General features: G+C 33.5%; 1 protein-coding gene across 1 annotated transcript in view; it reads right to left on the bottom strand.

Annotated features, from left to right (window-relative positions):
• LOC149373390 (polypeptide N-acetylgalactosaminyltransferase 2-like) overlaps positions 1-22,636 on the bottom strand; it is a 270,464-nt gene that overhangs the window by 147,914 nt on the left and 99,914 nt on the right. Inside the window, exons 2-3 of the mRNA XM_089597235.1 lie at positions 9,603-9,766; positions 9,157-9,276 (exon numbers count right to left, since the gene is read on the bottom strand). Of these exons, the coding sequence (XP_089453361.1) occupies positions 9,157-9,276; positions 9,603-9,766 (284 nt within the window). The remainder of the gene's footprint in view (positions 1-9,156; positions 9,277-9,602; positions 9,767-22,636) is intronic.

Here is a 22,636-nt window from a genome sequence, read left to right as displayed (position 1 = left end):
AAGTAACAATTGTTGTCAACAAACAATTGTAAAAAAGTTATCATCTTTCCTAGCTAGTTAAAAATAAATTAAATAATTATTAATAGTATTTTACAAAAGATTCTGTATTATTTACGCAGCTCTTTTCTGGACCCTTATGTTCGGGGTCTTACGTAGGTCAGATGTGGAACGTATGGAATACACAATGACCAAGTATTAGAAAGACAGGTGGGCCAAAGGCTATATACAGAGACAATTATGTAGTATTTTCTCTGATGGTCAATAGAGGGATTTGTGTCGAAAAGATAGTATATACATTTTAAGAATATTAGATATAAATGCAGACAATTAACATATATTGATGTAAATTGATTAATAATTTTACTCCTACTTATAGAAGTAAATTGATAAGTAATTATTCGTATACACAAAGTCCATCTATTCACTTCCTGAATGATGTGGAAATATAGATGAAAATAAGTATTATAAAGTAAATATTTAAGTAAGGAAATAAGATCATTAGAGAGTGGTGAAGTAGACGGATGAAAAATGTTATAAGTCAAAATAAAAAAAAATATGTCAGCAAATTTCCACAAAATTTATACATGTACACATTTTACTTTATTTTAGAATTAATTTTATGAAAAAAGTACGATGAGTGTGTAAGAAGGTGCCAGGGTCCGTGATGGTTAGTACGATTTCAGTTATATTCCACCCCAAACTGATGTGGGGAGATGTGGAGGGGCGGTGGGAGGTCTGGACATACTCTAAGGTCAGCCGAAATGATGGAGAAAACGACGGAATTTCACCGTATTTTGGGGGCTATGGGGGCAGTAGAGTGTTAACGAGGATCTGTGGAGAGGGGGGGATTGAGTGTATTTAATCCGGTTAATGACAAATGACCTATTATCCTTAATATTTGCAATCGCATAATGCATCCACTTGTCTACTCTATTTTTATGTCCATATGTTATTTACTACGAAGCTGTGTATGTGAGCTGCCTTATTGTAATGAAAATAAAAAAGTACTTTACTTCAATTTTTAACTTATATAATAAATCAAACTGCTCAATGCTAATTAAATTAAATTTATCGCCTTTATTTAAGAACTCATGATTGTATCAAAGTTAAAAAAATAAAACAAATTATAAAAGTAGCTAGTAAGGAAAAGAGCTAGTAAGAAAATTGATAAGTGGTACACGCTTTCTGCAGTCAGTATATTAAAAAAATAGTTTATGACTAACAAACAATTAGAACTGAAAACCTCTAGTCAACGATTGATATCATACAAAAGCTCGGTTTTAGGTGTCTTCGGAGATTTTAGTTAGAATAGTAAAAACTTTTAAATTTTAGATATTGTGAAGGTCGTGATTAAATACAAGTATATTTATTGAAATAAATGGTATACTTTTACTATAGAGTTTTTATATGTGACGTCATATATTCATGTGTATTAATATTTCTGGGATCTACCTTTAAGAAGGATGGAAGGCATTGAGGACTCTTAGATACGATGCTGGATTTAAAGTGCCCCCAACATGTATTATGAGATACCTCAGTGAAAGTGTGTAGAGGCGTAGTCAGATTCACAAGCCTCTGACTCATGATACATATTGTCCTGGGATTATTGATATTGCTATGCATTAATTTATCTACTCTCTTATGGTACTATCTGGTGAAGTAATTTGCCGATTCCCTGGTATCACTCCAGTTCGCGTTGCCCTGGAGATCCACTGGTTCACCATCTACCTTAGAGGATAGCTCTGGTTCACACTGCTCTGGAAATCCGCTCTTTACTAATCAAACATAAGAGAGTAGCTACTGGTGAATAAGGAAAACTAGGAGACTACAATAGCCTCTTCGTCACTCGTCCTGCCAGAGTAGTGTATTTATTGTTTGTAAGGTATAATATAAAAAGTAATAATCAAATGCCAGACTCGTTGCTGAAGGCAAAAGTGACTAACATAAGCTGGTATGGGCCTTTTGATACCCTCTAGGAAAGCAGCGACGTCGGTGGCTTTGATTTGGTGACTCAGATAAAATAGTTGTAATCAACTAATTTGTATATTTGTGATCTAAGATATAAATGTAAGGCCTGAAGCGCATCTATCAATCCTTAAGAGGTTGAGTGGGCTAGATGTTCAAATTTTTAGCATCAAAATAGTGCATCAGCATTTAAATAAAGGCTAGTATCCCAAAAGTAGTACCGTACGAAAGTGTGAAATCAAATTAGGTCTAAAATCACAAAAGCCTTGAACCAAGTAACCCTGCATTTTCTGAATTAATACCGTAACTGCCTATCACCAGGTGACCTGGAAAGTTAACTTGAGACATTATTATTAATAAAAATAATTAATTAAATATTTCAATAATTTATTAAACTTTCAGGGCAATAATAAGTCTTTACGCTCACTAAATCACCATGAATCGCATCGGTCCCTTTTAGGTCCATCCAACATTAAACTACCTTGCCAATAAACATATTTTTGCATCTATTTCCGACGATGATTTGTCCACAAAAAAACTATATAGCCGGTCACTATTAAATCTAGCCAGTCAATAACTGGCAGACATCATAAGCAGAGTTGTTCGTCACGAGGCTGAGAACTCTGGCCATCAATGACCCTGCATGCATTATCTTCTCAACTTTAAGAATTCAACCAGAAATCAGCGATCCTCTCCAAGGTCTGCGCTGAATAAACCTAACAGTTAAGTTATAAAGGAGAAATAAACTTAAGCAAACGGAATAGTCCCTAACAGGCAAGCGTTATGAACCAATAGCTCTACCTTGGATTACCAAAACCACTAAGCTCAGCAAAAAAAAGGTGCTTTGGACACCAACGTCTCTGGCGTAACACGAAAAGACATTGGGAAAGAGCTCTACAACTAGCTTCAACGCTTTAGAGCGTTGTGATTTTTCTCCAAATCAGACTGGTGCTACACCAGCAGACTAAAGAAGATCACACAATCCACTTTCCAAGTGGGTAAAATACCATACATTTGTATTTATTGTGGTACTAAAAAATGGAGAGATTAGGCTTCAGGACTTAGTTGCTCTGGTAATCTAGTTTTAAGATTGGAAAAAACGGTACTTTTTAGAATCATTAAATTTTTTAAACTATTTAACAGCTTATTATTAAACCAAAACTGCATGGATTCCAAACAAAAAATGTTTTAATTGATATTAAAAGTCAACTCATAATGGTACTCTACTCAGTGAATTTCGAGCGAAGCCAAGATGGAAGGCTGCTAGACTTTAATAAAATAACTAATTATTAACAGAAGCACCTATCACCAGATGACCCGGGGTACTTAGCGTCAATTTTATCATACACTAGCAGCCCCCCGTCTCGGCTTCGCCCGAGACTTACTAAATAAAACACCGTAGTGTGTTGACATGTAATATGAAACGTTTTCAGTTAGAAATTTTACACATATTCCAGACACATCTCAGAACAAACATCTTCTTATTAAAAACATATTTTTTCGGAATCCATATAGTTTATTTGGTCAAATAATAAGGCATAAGAATTCAAAAAAATAATTATGCTGAAAAGTTCCCTGCGTTCTTTATGCCATAAAATAATCGGTGGCCATAAGAAGCCGTTGATTTACAGTTTCTTCCGTGTAATTCACGAAAAGGGATATTTTGAAGCTGTTAAGATTTTAAACTCCCAAAAAATTTATATTAAAAAAACTTTTTTTTTTTTCTCATGTCTCACGACTTTATTACCAGAGCAACAAAGCCCTAGACCTTAAACCCTACATTTTTATTGCCACAAAAAGACAAATACATTTTCTACTTATTTAAAAATCTCAAGTAGGATCTTTAAGGATTTCAGAGATTGCTGTGAGAGTACAATGAAAAGCTGATCTCTCACGTAATGGACTCTTTAGTTGTCGATTTTGACGCTGCTGTTTTAATCTCGATAAATTTTTTGCGTCAGTTTCTTGACGCCTAAGTAAATTTATATTTATTAGATACACTTGAAGTTTTTCTTCCAATTCACCCTCTTGCGACTTTTGGCATGCTTAAAATTTTTGTGACCCCTAAAGAGTTTTCTGTCAACTTTGTTGAGCTCTAATATATTTGTTGGCAAGATAGTTCGACGTCCAATGGCCCTAAAAAAGACCAGTGAGCTTCTTAAGTTAACTCTTTCTTGACTGCAGTTAACAGCAATTGTGACTGCCTGAATACTTCAGGGTGATTTTCTCTGGCCTGCTGTTAAAGACCCAGACTGATCCGGAGAAAAATTACAAAGTCCGAAGCTTTGGGGCTAGTTGTAGTGCTCATTTCCAACGTTTCCCGGTATAACGTTGAAGACGTTGGTGTCTAAAGCACCTTTTTTATTTGCAGATTCAGTTGTTTTGGTGATCTTAGATGGGGATATTGGTTAGTGATACTTGTCCAGTGAAGGCTGTCCCGTTGGCTTAATTTTTTTTTCTTTCACAGCTGTTATAGGTTTGCCCAGCGCAAACCTTGGAGAGGATCAGGTTTTCCTGGTTGAATGCTTAGAGTCAAGAGGGTAATATAGGGTTGTCGGTCAACGGGTTTTCCAGCCTTGCGAAGAACAACTCCGCAGGTGACGTATGCCAGTGAATGGCTGATTTGGTTTCATAGTGCCTGTCTTTAGTCAATATAGTCTTTTAGTCGACGAATCGCTTCCGGAAATGGTAGTAAAAATGTATTTGTTGGCAAGGTAGTTTACACTCTAGGTGTCCCCTAAAAAGAACCGGTGAAATTGAAGGTGAAGTAGGGAACGTAAATCTTATAATGGCCCTAAAAAGCGCCAGTGGTGAATTTTCCAGCTATTCGTTATTCCTGATGATAAAGAGCTGGCTACGGGTAGCTTGATTCTTACGCTGGGAGTCTCTATGTACGGAGACTGTGATGGAGGGAGGTACGCTGCTGTTTAAGGATATTTCGTCTTCGGGTCGTTCCCCAGATAACCAACTGCTCATTGTTACACAGAAACGTGATAATTTTTTTTATTATTGGACTCTAGGGAGTTTTATTGTTGTTATGTTGGTATCAAACACTGTAATACCTTTCGGGTAAGCGCGTTGGGGACGCGATGACTAACAAGGTAGCCGTTGTGGCTGCTTTTTCTCTTCAGAGCTGTTTTTGCTGGCTTACATTTGTAGCCAAAAATTCTCTAACTGCACCAGGCGGGATGGTGAGACTACCACACAACTCTGATAAGTTGGTGCAGATTGTGCTCTGGCTATATATGTCTCCTGATATTATGCCGGAGACGTCATCGGTTGGAAATTTGTTTTGTTGATCGCACTCGTCGAAATCCAGGGTTAACGGAAACGTAGGTCCCTTTACTCTTAGAGAAGAGTGTCGTCTGTAACCGGGATATCCAGCTGCAGGACTGTAATTTTCACTGTCCATGCAGCTCGTTATACTGCCGAAGCACGACTGCATCAGAGATCGAGACGCTCTGGCGTATTATAACCACACTTATTTAATTCTGTTGCAGGTAGCCTCGATTTTATGTCGACGCCACCTAGCGGATTTTACTGAACTAAGGTGAAAAGCTGGCGTATTTTTGAAAAACTTTGAACTCATTTATTGCTATTGTTATTCAATTTTTTAAGATAAAAACTATACTAAAACCATCTAAGAAGTTTCATGAATCAGTGTGCAAAATTTCAGCAAAATCGGTTCAGTAGTTTTCGCGGTTAGCGATTACAATGGTTTTAGCGACTTTGCTTTATATATGAGTGAGATTTAACGATTGAATCTCAACATAAATGCCTATTATTAGATGACTCGAGGTACTTAGTGATAGCTTGCATATTCAGCCAAGCCCTGATCAAACATTAAGCCCTTAAGTAACCTCGTAAACGGCTAATATTATTAATCATAACTTAAATTATTAATAAAGTATTTACAAAGCACCTAAGAAGAACCAGCAATACATGCTCAAATTATCAAAATAAATCGGTCAGTAAATGTCTCAGGTCATCTTGTGATAGGAGCTTGTGTTACAAAATAATATTCGTTTAATGAACAAAGTTTTTACTAAGTACCCTGGGTTACATAAATAGAGTCACTTATGTAATTAATTATTTATTTTTAAAACTAATAAAGTGGCTAGTTAACACCCTGACTTACCTAGTAATGGGCATTTATGTTATAAATTGTTTATTTTTATTAATAATAAAGTGACTGGTGAGCACCTTACGTTACCTGGTAATAGACACTTATGTTATTAACTATTCAAATAGTAAAGTAGCTAGTAAATGCCCTGAGTTATGTGGTGGCAAGGATTTATATCATTAATTATTAATTTTTATAATTAATTAAATAGGAGTAAGCACCTCGAGTCACCTGGTGATACCCAATTATGTTATTGATTTATTACTTTTACTATTAATAAAATATCGGGTGAACACCCCGAGTCATCTGGTGATAGATACTTATGTTATGAATTATTAATTTTTATTAATAATAAAGTAGCCGTTGAACGCCCTAGGTTATTTGGTGATAGATGCTTGTGTTAATACTTAGTTTTGTTGATAATAAAATGACCAGTAAATCCGCTGGTTCTGCTGGTGGTAGAAACTTGTATTATTAACTAATGCATGTGCATTAAGTTATCAAAGTGGCCATTTTATGCTTTTAGTTTAGGTGCCAGGTCAGGTCCCGTGGCCTTTTGCTTTAGAACAGACCCGCCAAAGTTTTTTTTGTGTATTGCAAAAATGGGAGCAATTAAATAAAATAAAAAAAAAATTTCAAAGAATTTTTTTGAAAAACTCCTATTTTTGCAATTTGTTTATAAAATTTGTTAATTACAAAACATTGATCACCATCGGTATCACGATCCACAATCTATAATAGTATTTAGCAGGCAAAACTTAAAAAAATAATCTGTATCGAGCTGTCCAGATAGAAAACATTTAATGACAGCATAACATGTATATCGCCTAGGCCGTACGGTTACATTAAAAAGGCACGGACCGTCGACCTCGTTAGATAAAACCAACAAAATAAAATCAATTGATCTTTTAATATTAATTTAATACTATGTTGGGCACATAATTTGAGAGGCGTTGAGTGTAAAAATATATATTGGGCTTCCCATAGCAAGCCATTAAAAATAGCGAAAAACGCATTTTTTTGAAGTTCTCGAACTTTTTACGAGAACAGTATTGGATTTAGGGATGTACTGTAAATAAACTTTTTTGTTCAAAATACGCTGGAGTAAGGAAAAATTTTTTATACGCAATAAATCGAAAATTAATATTTGTTTTTAAAATTTGTTAATAAAAAAGAATTGTTTATGCGGATCGCGACCCACCGTCGATAATCGTGGATAATCGTGTCCAGGAGGCGTAAATACACGAAAAAAACTTTGGTGGATCCGCATATCTCGCACTTCGTCAAGGGGACAGATTATTGGAAAGGTCACCAAAAAGAGTTCACGAAGACAGATATTATGCACCAAACCTAAATTACTTTTATGAAAAAGACTTCTAGAGTATTCATAAAAATTAGTTTTAACAAACTTATAGTTTCTGTTTAATGTTTGCAGGTTAGATAGTGATCTAAAAAAAATTATAACAAAAAAAAAAAATCTCGGTCGATCAAAACGTGTTACGGTTCGAAAATCTGAAATTAATGAATATTACATTATGTATTCTCAGTTTTACAACAAGTGTAAGAAATTTAACATCAGAATGTTACAAAGAAAATTTTTTTTTTTATTTTATTCAATTGCTTTTTGCTGACATAATTGTTTATAGCACCCTTAAAAGTTAGCTATACCTTGGGTCTTTGAAGCCTTAATTCATTCAGAAAGTTTCCCAGGTTTCAATATCACGTATCGCTTACAATGTGATACTTCTTCGAACTCCTGATTTTTTGATAAACAGTGAGAGAAAATTAGCTACATACAGAAAATACTATATAGAAAAAACTTTTATCTTCCATCTTCAATCGATAAAAGTTTAAAATTTTAGATTATATTTTTGTTTGAAAACATCCTCCAACTACCAGTTTTGCACAAAAACTGCAAGAAATAAGACGATCACAGAAATGTCTGTATATTGTCTAGAGTTGATTCGTTGATTTTTTTTTGAGTGCTTAACAGTTAAACATAACTTCGTACCCTAAAATTATAGATATGGTGAGGCATTGGAGCCTCCTCACTAGGATTTTATGACATTAAGAGAGTTGTAATCGTTTTGTTTTTACTTGTTTGTGTTTTAATATTGATTATCATAATAATAATAATTGTGTAATCAATTTGATATTACTGAAAAATTTTTACTTTTTTTTATTCTTATTAACTAGCTGTAATAACTAATCAAACAAAATTTATTAAATATTCTAGTATTCCCATACCTTTTAAAGTGTATATTTTTATTCGATTTTGATGATTCAATAAAGGATTTTCATTTCTATTTTAAATATCTGAATGTGCCACTCTCTTTATGAAGTTGGAAAATGAAATGGTAAATATGTTTTTAAATTTATAGGTTGTGTTAGTGTAGGTCTGCCACTCCCAGGGGTACTTCTGTGCGGAGCTAGGAGAGCTACTTTCTGTAATTATCCGTTAAAAAACTTTCAACCAACCTCAAGGTGGCTAAGACGTTTTTTATCCAACTGCTGACGTAATAATAAAATTAATTGTATTGTAACTTAAGTGTCCTAGATTCAATAGCAAAGATAAAAGGGCATGGTTGATAACCCTATTTTTGATAAAATGACGTCTGTAAAATTTTTATTTCATCATACTGTCTAAAACTTGACTTAAAATTTGTCTATAACTCAGAGTAAAGTATTAAGTCTTTGTGAATGCGAGAAGTACTTATGGCTCTATTTCTGCTGATTTTGTTGGAACCTTAAAAAATAATTTGTTTGCTAGTCAGACTTATTGTTAGTAAAAATTTATAAAGAAGTGATTTGCCATCTTCTGTGCAAGCATAAATAATATAAAAAAGTTTGTATTCTTTCGGTAAATAATTTATATTTTTTAAAAGCAATTTCATCTCACTTGATTTTAGATCTAGCAAAAAAAATAGTTGTTTTAAATATAAGTGGCAAATTAGTTTAAAAATATTGTTACTCTTCTTGGGTTTTGAGATTCATACGACACTAAACGGCGCAGTCACCTTAATTAAGAAGAAGTTTAAAAAATTTATTACATGTATAATGAAACTTACATAGTATTACGCGTATCAGGAATATCACGATTACTTGGAAGACTATCTGAAGCTTCTTGGTTGAACTTGTTTCTAGCGTATGGATCTTCCCCAGCTCCCAAACTTCCTCTTGAAATGTACCTATAATTTGAAATTTTTATTTAAAAATTAAAAAATTGTGTAGTTATAAGTTTTAATCTACTTCGGAGCTTAAATATGACATTGAACAAAACGATTGACCATTCATCATCAAATGTTTTAAAGATATCACTATAAAATCACTGATAATCTAGAAACTACCATAGTTAATGATACATGAATCAGTTGGATGATACGTAAACAAAAAAATGTTATTTATTTTTTTCTGTCTGAACGTATTATTTACTGAAGAGTATTTACAAAACTAAAATTTTAACTATGAAAAATAAAAAGTTTTGGATTTGCTGGAGCAAAATGATTAACCTTACCCTTGCTCGTCAAAGTAATTCCAGGTAACTCGTGGATCAACCGTAGGAGCGGGCGAAACTTCTGATGTAATAACTGCAGTACCGTCTGGATCTGTGTAACTAGCTGAACTTCCAAAAGAGAGACCAAGTGCTGTCTCTTTCAAACGCAGAGCACGGTTTTCATTCTGCAATACATAAAACAAAAATTAAGGAAACAATATTTGGAATATATCAATATATATATATATATATATAATTCACCAAAGTCAGACTAAACTATTTGTATAAATACTTAAAAAGAGTGAGTATTAATAAATCAACTACAGGATTTCATTTTTAAAGTTATACTTCTATAGACACGTTATGCGCTAGACTCAATCAACGACACCAACATTCTGACCTTGAGAAAATGTGTGATAAGAGTAGATATTTCATTGTACTCCTTCCGTTCCCAGTACTCTTTCCACGCCACCACAATATGCTTTATAAAAAATAAAAATTTTAACTTTACACTTTAAACGTGTACCTAAATACGCTTGCATTTAGAGTGTACCCACTCTGCTATGAGCGGTCTGAATGTATGAAATTTAGTTACTTCTTTTTATGAGGTTATTGCGTGGTTCGTCAGCGTAACCTATTATTTGGATCCAAGCTTGTGTTTAATAACCTGGGATTTACACGAAGCGAGTAGGAGAGACACGGGGCTAAGAAACTATGAATATCTCGTGAAAAAGTATTTTCTTACTAGTATCTTAACTTGGCCGTTGAGTGAAGGGGCACAAATACCTGTAATCGGGGGAGCAAGGATTTTTAACCTTTTAGAGTAACCACAACTATTTAAAGAGGTGGTGCACACTCTAGTCGTTACGTAGACATACAATTGAGGGTATATTTAAATACTCGCAACGCGTCTGGAGTTACCAATAATATTCGAAGCAGTGTGGCACACTATAGTGTTAACATAAAAAACGTGGTATATTTTAATTCGCGATCTCGAGGTTACTACTACCACTCTCAGTTGCGGTGCGTACCTCAGAGTTTGTGTCGAAACTAGTTTAGTATTTACTCGTGAAAGACCTAGAGGGTATCACTACCACTTACGTAGCAGCGCAAACCTCAGAACTTATGAACGCGTATGTACTAGGAAAAAAAAGGAAAAGCTAGAAAGTAAAAAATTACTCAAACAACTTACTTTTATTAAGAACTCTAAAGTGATACATAAAATGTACTAATATGTGGTGGTAGAAGCGGACTCTACTCACTGCATCTCCATTACGACAAAATAAAATTTACTCGTGGAGGACCGTGAGATAGCAGAGACGAACTCTTACTACCTAGTCGACCGTTCGAGGAAAATTTAAAAAACTCGTCTCGTGGTGAGCCGTGAGTTAGCAGAGATAGACTCTTACTACTTACTCCACAGATCAAGGGGTGATAGGCAACTTTGTATTTTCAGAGTCTCCAGACTCCGGACCCTTTCATTACGAGTAGCAAACCTTGGTCATGCGCAGACTCGAACATGATGCAGAAAAGCTTGCCGGGGAAGAATATTGAGGAAAAGACAATAGCCCAAGATCCAATTTACTGGAGCTGCTCAAGTTTAGCCACTCAAAAATTGGCACTTCTTATATCCGGCTCACTCTCCTCTGTGCGCCAAGGAAAAGGAAGGTGATTCAGTTATTTATTGCAGTTCTCTTTTGCATCTGAATTTTACAAATTTTTATAAATAACTTAATATTAACTTTTGGACAAAATATTACTTATATCGACTGATTCTAGTTACTTTGTTTATTCAACTAAGCCTATTGCAAAAAAATGGAGAAAATTGCTTAACATTCCGATTAATTGCTTGATAAATAAACGGTTGCGGCGTTATGATATATCAGTAAGATATAATAAATTGGGTTAACTTACAACAAGAGCAATGTCTATGATGAAATTACTTATAGATATAATAGTATAATAATAGTAATCATAGCCACGAACAAGAGACATAGACACGACAGTCTCCAAAGAAAAAGGCTCTTTCCATAGATAACGTGAAGTACGTAGAAGTCCGCCCGTCATCCGGCACCTTAAGAGCAAATCGTGTTGCATGGGTAAAGACGTTCTCGGCTTTCACTTCTGGCTTTGATAAAACATTCCATACAAAAATAGGCTGGGTTAATTGCAGGTTGGGCCTGCAAAAAGTAGGATAGAACGCTGCTTTAGATGCCTAGGCTTTAGGCGTCTTGCAAGTAACTGCAAGAGCACTGGAAGGACTGGAGCATATTAGAGGTGCGATAAAAGTGGTAATCAGGCTAGGACTTGCCCAAAAAAGAGGTTAGTTGCTACCTATGCTGGGACATGATCCTAACACTCCACCTGCACCATGTGGCTGGTTCCGTGAGATGTGGGGAACATATTAGGAGAACTGCGGAGAAGGCCTTTAAGGTGACAGAATCTCTGTCATGACTAATGCCGAATATTAATGGGCCACGAGACTTCAAAAAAAGGATACTTGCCTTAGCGTCGAACTCCATCGTGTTGTATGGCATAGAGGTCTGGACAGATGCGTTGGCGATGGCATGGTCCTGAAACCACTTAGCATCTGTGCAGCGGTTTGGGGCCCTGCGAGTCATCTATAAGTGCTGCACGGTATCTTTGGCCGCAGTAATAGTGCTCGCGAGAACCATGCCTATTGTCTTTTTAGTCATCAGGAGTGCAGAAAAAAATTTCTGGCAGGTTGAATCAAGTTGGACAACGCTCATAGGGAGAATAGCTTGCAATGCTAGCTGCAAGAGCGGAATGAGGCTGATATGGGCAGGTGGACTCACCGACTCGTACCAGTCCTGAGTATATGGCTTTGTCGTGGCCACGGTGAGGTGAACTGTTACCTCAAACAGTTTTTCTCAGACCATGAACAGTTTAACGCACATCTTTACTGCATGGCTCTAAGACCAACATCTAGTTGTGATTATTGCCCTGGGGTGAACGATACAGCAGAGCACACTGTTTTCAGTGTGGAAAGTGGTACAAGCAGTGGCAGCAGCTAGAAGACCGTCTGGGTAGGGCCTTAACGCTTGAAAACATTGTCAGCGTCATGTTAAGAAGCACAAGCGCTTGGAGGGCTGTTGACGGGTTTGCCTGAACAGTTCTTAAGGAGAAAAAGAGGGAGGAAATTGAGGCGACTTCCTGACGAAATTATGCTATCCCACGCTGCTCTGAGCTTTCTAACTTATAAACAAGGGTGAGCACCAAGCATTTAGTGGCGCTTGCAAAGATTGCAGCCTACGAAGAAGCGCTAGATGCCGGGTACCGGTTCTCAGGAACCCCGAGTCTTTTTCAGAACTTGAGAGGATTGGCACCTCTAGCAACTGGTGGCGAGTTTTCTCGCTAATGCTGTGAGATACGATGTTCTTCGTGATGACTTCACCCTGGAGAAACGCTAACGCTATTCCGGTGGGGAACTAAAGCTACGCAGCATGGGGGGAGACCTGAATATTAGTAGTCTAATAAGTGAATCTACTGAGTCCCACATTACCGTTGTTCCTCCAGTGTGGAATAAGTTATTTTTAATGTAAATATTCATTTTCTATTTAGTAATTATTTTTGTTGGATAATAATTTATATCAATTAATATATCAATTTTGCAATAAACGAATTTAAAAAAAAAAAAAAATTTCTTTTTAACTTAGAAAATAGTAGTTTTAACAGTATATTACCAATAAATGAATTAATAATTATTAATTTATCATGAATTTGTTAATTTTATAATAAATAAATAATTGTTGGTCTAATATTTTTTATTTCATTTTAAAACTTTCAAAAATGTTTGAAATAGTTTCACATTTTTTTTTTTTCGTAAATGATTTTATCATACAAGGTTCTATGAACATATTAATTGATTTTTATTGCGATTTTATTTCTTCACAATCTTTTCATTCGTGGCTAAAGTAATTTTTTGAGTTAGAGCCATTTATCAATGATAGTAGGGTGAAAGTTGAGAGAGGTGGGAAGAGCGCAAATATGTAGCAATGGTGGTACCTATTCTTCCTATATGGATATACTTACAGACATGTTCTTACGCACATGCAAGCCCTTCTTTCTTGTTTTATAAAAAAAAAACTTGTAGATCTGTTTGAAAATATAATACGGGTATCCAAAAGTAATCTTTCATACAAAAAAAATCAGTGATTTCTACAGATCATATAAATACAGTTTTACACGATTCATTCATAATATTATATGTGAAATTGAGAATTTTAAAAGTAAACATATTAAAAAAAGGATATAGTTAAATGATCTGAAATTTTTTATGGGTATCTTTTGTACTATTTTGAATGTCTATTAGATGTTTAAATAATATTTATCGAAAAAACATATGTTTGATGTATGATGAAATCGTACCATTTTGTACTGGCCACCCTGGCATCATGTCGTGTCGTACCATGGCTTTAATTTAAACTTTCTTACCTACTTAATATATGTATTGTTCATAACTGTGCATTTATTAAGTAATAGAATATTTGTGGAAATCATACTCAATTAACGTATATATACTCATTTCACCGATAATTGCACTACTTTCGTACACAATATCATTTTGTAGAGGGTATATTTATATTCGTATATTATGTGCTATAAAATTTCATAGAAGTATAACTGTATACCTAGGTACCCATATACTCACTGTCCACTGGTTTTTATTTAATTTCCAATAAATATTTCAATAAGGAGATGCTACATTCGTCCAGGTTTGAGAAAAATAAGTATAGGGAAATCACACCAGATAACCAAGATGCTTTGATCGGCCTCTAGCTGAAGATAATAAACTGTTGTGACCCAGTGACTTTAATAAAATCTCAAAAAGTGTATTACGCCACAAGAAACATAATCACGGTATTTACTCCCTAGTGTGTAATTGCCTTCCTTACCTTCGGCTTGGAAGTCAAATACGTACTTTTGTCCCATGTAGCATGTACGATTTTTACCTTCCTCCGTTAAAATATGAGGTTTTCAGGGTGGAGAGTGTGACATAACATCTTACGTAAGACTCGTATAACCTGCACATTGAAAAAGTATTATAGCATGAGCTGCAAGGAAATTGACTCTCAAGCCGTAAGCTAGGATGTTTAACTCGCAGATTGAGACAAAATACTTTTCTATGAGCAGAGAATGCAAGTTCTTAGCTGGGAGAAATGTTGCACTTTCGTCCCAGAAATCAGGGAAGAAACGTCGTCTTTTGGTAAAGATACATGGTAAAAAATTGATTGATCAGTAAGGTAAAGATTGAAGTCTTGGCGAACTTTAGCAAACTTAATCAACAGTGCAAGCAATATAGATCGTGCAACTAACGCCCATTGAGCATATGTGACGTTTTTTTTGCAATACTAGCCGTACAGTTAGACGAATTTAAAGTGCTTTGTGGTTGAACGCTTGGAATGTTAAGAACCGAGCCCTCAAGCTCCAAAAACTAAATGCTGAAAGTTTTGATAGCAATTAAACAGCTCTATGTCTTAGAACTGAGCCTTAATAATGTGCTTAAAACTTGCCAAAAACTAGCTCTTTTCCAATTTTCTAATTTAATGTTTTAGTTATTTCAAGTGGCACAAGTTTATGCATGTATATAAATAGTGACAATTGTCTGCTAGGCTCATTAAGCTTATCAGTTTTGACTGGTCATTGCTTTTGTTCAATTCTTATGGATATGACCAAATTAATTGTGGCTAGATTTTGTATGTTAATTGCTCTATATAAAGTATTTGATAACCAAAGTAGTTCTACTGTTCAATCACGCCTTTGGTGTTAAAAAAAAAGGTGAACTATCTTTTTTTTTCATTTCTTATTGTAACCTATAAGTCATTTTTCAATTGCTTGTATTAATGCAGATAGATCAAGCTTTTTTTGTAACAAAAATTTTTCATACTGCCCAAGAGTTTGACAGTCCATTAATTATACTAACTTTATACATTGAAATTCAAAAATCTAAAAAGTTCTTACATAAATTACGTAACACTTCTTTTGACAGATGTTGATGTTTAAAGTATGAAAAGTTTTGAACGAAACAGAGCCATTCCACCTTGCACCTGGTTTTTACTTAAGTGCAAAATTTTGTTTTCATCAGGTAAAATTGTTACTTAATTTTTGTACATACATTGATTCATAAGGTCTTACTCTACATTGTTAGCATTCGAGATTCATATGAAGCAGCTGAGTAGAGTGTTGGAAACCTAAGACACGTTTCCCAGTCACGAAATGTGATGTCCAAGTTGACTACACTAGACTCAGAAGTAAGTATATCATTCCTAGGTTTTAAATTCATCTCTTGTGAATCCACCAGCAGCCAAGAAATATGGTAAAGGTTCTAAAAAAAATGTGTATAAGCTATTCTCTGTTTCTGACCTTACCAAAGAAGTTAATTCAGGTAAGTTTCATCCAAAGCATCATCACATTAAAATTAGTTACCCTTACAGTTGCTTTAACTTTGTTGAAAACTTTTTGTATTAATTTCTTGCCATTGTTATCTTACAGAGAGGAGTGATAAGGTTGAAAGCGATGCAGGCATAAAAATTACTCTCCAAAACTTTGTTTAACTCAAGTAGTTTAAGATGGTTTTCAATAACCCATGTTTTTTTTAAGTGATACTGTAAAGAGGAATGAGGAGCAACCAGCATTTTAATCGGTTCATACGTAGACTGATGAATCAGACCTATCATTTAAGTCTTGCATAACAGGTCATTAAAATATGTACTAGTCGCTGTAAACTGTTTCTGACGATTAGTTTACTTGAATTTCAAAAAACCAACTTTCATCGCAGGTAGAGTCTCAAAAAAGCTTGATAATTTGTTTCTTGAATTTAAAAGCTATGAAAATAAAAAGTATAAGGCTATCGATGACATAATCGAAGAAATAAAAAGTCTATGCATTCAAAGGAAGCCCCAGATGAAATGCTAAAAGTTATAACATTTTAAGACTTTCAGGGCAAACATTCAAAATTTCATTTTCCCTTATAAAGTATGCAGGAATTTCAGTTATTTTCAGAAAATCAAAACTTTATAATATTGGTATAAAATCGAACTTAATATGTTTAGCTCTTTAACGATGTACTTATTTTTGTTGATACAATTATTGCTGTTTTACTGTGAACTGATTCTAATTAATTTAATTCTAGACACAGCACTTAAATACAGTTAGAAATTTCAACGTGAATTTAATGGACAATATTTTAACTCTGTTTAAGGGTACTGAGTTGTATAACATTCTGGAAGGTACAATTGCAAACAATCTACATTTTTTTGTTTGATAATTTTAGTCATAATCCTAAAAAATTTCAGTTTCTTTCATACAACAGCAATGCACTCTGATAGAAAAACATACATCTGAAAAAGATGTTTTAAGTAGACTTGGAAGTATATTCTTATATGCTAAGGACTGGAATAGTGAAAGGGCAGTCAGAAAAAAAAATTCAAACTATGTGATTTTAATATTTATTATAATTTGATGCACCATGCATACAAACCGTCCATCAGTAGTAAGACAGTAAATTTATATTTTTATAAAGTGCTGTGTTGATTAATTTTTCATCATAAATTTTTACTGTATGTATGGTTAAGACTAATAGTCCTTTTTTCTCAAAAAAAATAATTGACGTAATACAAAGAAATAACCTAACGTATCCTAACGAGGGCACCTATGTAGCGTCCTGTTATACAGCGCCATCTAACACTGTACTAGTGTCAAAGTGGTAGTGCGCTTACTTTCTACCTGGAGATCTTCGAGTTCGATGTACCATAGGCAAATCATAATTCAAAAACGTTTAATAAAGTCTTATTAGAAGAGCCGAAGGTCTCAAAAGTGTTATTTGTTCGTTGTTCAGTATAGAACTACGCAATCCATTCAAAGTAGAGTTTCTTACTTGCGTTTGTAGATTTTCCAAACTCCATTGTAATCTTTGATACCGCTGTTTGGATAAGCGTAGCTCCAAGTGCACCCTAAGTTTGCTTTTTTCAGACTTTCTAAGTATATTTTACAGTTTTTGGAAGTTGCTTCATAAGCTTTAAAGTTACTCTTCCATAATTTTAATCTTTTCACTTAGATTTTCTTGATGACGCATCATTGAACTATTGGTACTCAAAATTTGATCCCGCCCTACAGGGCGGAATACAATTGACGGGCGGAAAGTTGCACTTTCTGCTCTTGATAAAAAAATGTTCTTACATCTGGCAGAAACATACAACAACCGCGCCTTCGGGCGCGCAAGTTTTACTTTTTGCCCTAGGTAAGAAATATAGTAATTTTTTATTGCAAGTAACGTTACATTATGTATAATTATGTTAGGTCGCGGGTTTTTTTTTTTTTTTTCTCAATCATTATCAATATAACCCTTACGCTCAGACTTAGGTAGTTGAACATCATGTAGTCAATTAGAGCTTAGAGAAGTGACTCGGAGAATGGTATCAGTAGACCAAAAAAGTGGGTGAAAGATTATGTCTCGAAGCTCTATTCCTACCCAGAAAAAACTTCATACATGTTAATGTATATTTTTGTCTAAAGTTGGATTTGAATCCTGGCCATCAAAATGTGAAGGCAGGCATGATATCTACCAAATTTCAGTAGGTAGTATAATAAACCAGCCGGAAAAAAGTAGTCCAAAACTTTGAAAACAACACCGATTCTAATGAAACTGTTTATAACGTATCCATAGAACCTCAAGTAACATTTAGCTATCCCAACCTCATCATCGGGACATACAGTCTTAACTCAGGGTATTTGTTGTGAGAGTAAAGACAATCTAGAAAAAATGTTTATTACAATAAATATAACTTCTGTACGGCTTAGTAAGTGTTATTAAAAGATGATGTGAGGAATCTTCTTTACTACACAAAATATGTGAAGTGATTTTAGTGGGTGCATAACTCATACGCCTATAACAAAGTCTAGCAAAAATCCTCGATGCTGCTATCATAAGAAACTATGATGTCGAATTATATGTATCTGACTGTCCAAACAAAAACAACGTTAGCTGTTTGACTTTTTGTATTGTGTATGAATTATACACCCACGAAAATCATTTCACATATTTTTTGTAGTCAAGAAGATTGTTCACATCATTTTTTAATAACACTTAACCATACAGAAATTATAATAATTGTAATAAATTGCAATTAATATAATTTCTGAATAGTTGTACTGTTTTTGGCACAAAATTCCAGTTATTGGCAAAAAATGTGTAACTAAATGTTGATTTATTAAATTGCACTGCAGAGGATATTTGTGTCACAGCGTCAGATCACTCAGATTCTACAACATTCCGGAATGTATGTATGTTCTCATAGCTGATTTAATATTTCATAAGTTCTTGTATCTATACAAAAATTAGTTGGATAATGAGTCTAACAAAGTCCCTGCTGGACTATAGTTACATATTTTAATCAACATATCTCATACAGTTAACTGACTGACGCGTAGATAAAGCCTCAGACAGCCGAACGGACGGCAACCTCTTATGTTGCTGTTTTGGAACTCTGCTGCATGATCCGATGTAAGACAAAAGCGACGGGGGTGGAAATATACAAGAAAAAGAAACACTTCAAAATTTATCGCAAAGTAACCACTTATAATAGCGGTTCTTTGAAAGCTTATATCCTGTTTATAATAATAAAATTGTAATACCATCCAAAACGATCGGGTAGTTATCGCACGGGTGAGCAAAAAAAAAAAAAAATTCATCAGGCAATCACTTAGAAAAAAAATAGTTGAAAAAACCGAATTATGTAGCGAAATGTTTTATAAAATGCAGTAAAAGTGCTTGAAATCAGATGTCAATTATTTTGGGTGAGTGTGATTATGTTGAGATGGCTTAAAACATTTAGAAATACTGATTTTTTATTTTTTATAATTTCTTAAACACTTCTTATTTATATGTCGACGTAAGTGTATACACGTAGTTAGTAACGTTATCAAATTTCAATTTGTAAATTTATCAATCTTGAGATTAAAATTTTCGTATTGTCGTCTCTTTGTCGAAACTTGTCAATTACGAGTCATCAAAGCCATAAAAAAGAGCTAGCTTAGAAATCAATTAACGGATCTTTTTGGAAGAAGGAGGTCGGAGTTCAAGCCCTTGAAGTGAATTCTTTTTCTATTTACAATGTTTATCTGTATTTCAAAAATCTCGATGAAATTCCGACGTATCGATATAAAAACGCTGTACGAGGATGTATGACCTATCGAGTAATGAGCATAATTCATAGATTTAGACATTCATTAACTCATAAAAATTTTCCCTTTATTGTACAATAATTACCATTATGGACTAATAGCTGAAAATTTTACGTTAAAATCCTTGTAACTGGCTTAAATGAAGAATAATACTTTGTAGAGTCAAGACCTCTTTTTTTCAAAACTAATAAGGGATGTAACTAGCTGTAAGTCGAGAAAATCAGGTAAGCAGAGTTAGAATAAAAGGGTTGACAGGACCACTGGATCTGATGTCACCTACAGCTGTGTTTATGAATCCATAAATTGCACTAACGTAGTGTCTCTTATACTGACGTGCATAGATGTATATACTTCACTGCGCGCTGAAGAGTAAAACTTGATAAGACTTTAATCAACGATGTGTCATTATGATTCAAGAGAGCATGGCTGTTTCTTTACGACCACATGCGTGGTACATGAAGCGAGTGTTGACTTTTTCTGCACATTTCTTGATAGAATAAATTGTATCTGTAAATTCAAATCTAACATTTAAAATACTTTATTATAATAATGATCACTAATATGAAAATATAACAAAACATAAACTATGGATTTTTCTTTAAGCTCTTAGGTATTGCATTTCAGTCTAAAAGCTCCAGCTATTCTCGAGGATATTCTTACCAAGTAATCGGACATCACGAAGAAAAGTGCAAGAAGAAAAAATAAAATCTATAGAAAAGAAGGGATGGAATGTATGGATGAGAATTTAATTGAGTGCGTGTTATATAATTTTTTTTTTGTGCGTGTGAATGTATAAAAAAAATGAGTAGGTAGAAAAGCATGAGCTCAGTCAATCAGAAGAAAAGCCAAGAGGAATAAGAAGCTTCTCCTACTTCGTTTATTCTACAGGTCTCGCTAATCCACATAAAGCAGTCCTCGGAAGCTTATACAAGACATGCAATTGTAAAGAGCGCTTAGGAAAGACGCTGAAAATTTTTTGAGCACTTTACAGAAAGTTGGTGCTTTTTTCCATACCATTGAAAAGCTGTTCGAGTGTAGTAATGCTATCTTAGATTTTTATAATTGCATTTATGATGATTGCATTCATGAAGACATTTTACGTTACGTATATAATTATTTAAAAAGCTTAACTATTATTTTACTGTACTCGCATACTTACTGTTTTTGAAGAGTCATTTATTTTGATAACAAAGTTACGAGTTAAATAAAACACGAACACAATCACCAAGTATTAGATACAGAGTTTATGACCACCAAAACAATAGTGTTGCATCAAAATTACATCAAAATAACCGCAATGAAAACGGCTATGCTTTATTAGAATTAAAGAAAATTTTAGGATGTCACGACACTATCTTAGAATTTTAGCCACATTCATACCAGAAGCTTTAGAGCCTCAACTCGTTCTACTTATAAATTCACTGTCTGGTTATTATAAATGAACCTTTGTTTTTGCTTACTTATAAATAAATTAAATTTTTCATTTAAAAGTAAAGTGTTTTGATACAAAGTAAAACAAATATATTTTTATATTTTTTAAAAATTTTGGAAATTTAAAAGAAATATTTATATTTTGAACTGTTTAAAAATTTAATAATACTAAATATATTGTATTTTTAAACACAAACAGAAAAAAAAGAATTGTTACAAGTCAATAATTTGAGGACTTGAATTACGTAATATGAAACAATGAAGTTATTGGAAATTTAAAAAATTTTTATAATTATTGTTCAAAGTTGTATAATTAGGCATGAATTTTTGTGTACCTAAAACTTTCTTTTTAATGGGTATTCCCATTACGTGACAAACAAAATGTAAAAGAAAATTTGACAGCTGTGCTGGAGCACAAAACTCACCAGCAACATCTTTGATTGTCTTTGCATACTTTTTCAGTACCAAAAGTACATCTCTTAAAATTCTTTTTTGCTTGGTTTCTAGTGTAGCTCTATTACACATAAAATAACAAAAATCGTTCGAAAATTGCCAAAACATTGTTTTGTACTGTTCTGACTAGTAGCTACATGAACTCTGTTTAATAAAATTCTTAGTATGTTCATAGTGCAGAAAACGAGTAATCGTAAATAGAAAAAAATTATTTTTTAAACCGTTAAATTATTCATAGAAAGTTATTAGCAAAACTTTTTTAGTTACACACACATAAAGTACTTACTGCTGAAAAACGGATTAGAATTAAATTAAGATATATCGATACAGGAATCAGTTGAAAAAAAATTTCTTTTATGTTTTTTGTTAATCACCGTTGTTTGCGCGTTTAACAAGTTGTAATGATAATTGTAATAGTAATGATAATAATAATAATAATAGTAATAATAATAATAATAATAATAATAATAATAATAATAATAATAATAATAATAATAATAATAATAATAATAATAGTAAGAATAATAATAATAATGATAATAATAACAGTAATTATAATTATTATTATTATAATAAAGGTAAAATTTCAATATCTACTATAATTTTAAGTATTTTTTACCAAAAATTGTATCTATAAATTGATCTTTTGAACGTCTGAGAGTAGTATTCACAGTCAGCGTTTGTCACTGTAGAAAAATCAGTAGTAGTACAGTATGATTAGTCAGACCCACATTTTACAGTCGTTAAAAAGAACATTTATCTACAGGTAGAAATATCAAACCCAGATACTTTATTTTCCAAGTTCAGAAAACTATTTGCAAAGCTATCGATTATTAAAACACACTATCCTAAGAAACATTTAAGTACACGATTCTGGACAATAGAGAATAATTTGAAGTAACTATAAATACGTTTGTTGGCTGATAAAATAGCAAAAAATTTATTGACGATGTAAAGTACAAATAACG

Source organism: Copidosoma floridanum, unplaced genomic scaffold, assembly GCF_036245765.1.
Source record: "Copidosoma floridanum isolate Cflo_tuat_1 unplaced genomic scaffold, Cflo_Japanese_pri ptg000031l, whole genome shotgun sequence".
NCBI lineage: Eukaryota > Metazoa > Arthropoda > Insecta > Hymenoptera > Encyrtidae > Copidosoma > Copidosoma floridanum.
The sequence above is the reverse complement of the archived record's forward strand: the minus strand, read 5'-3'. Positions and strand labels throughout refer to the sequence as shown.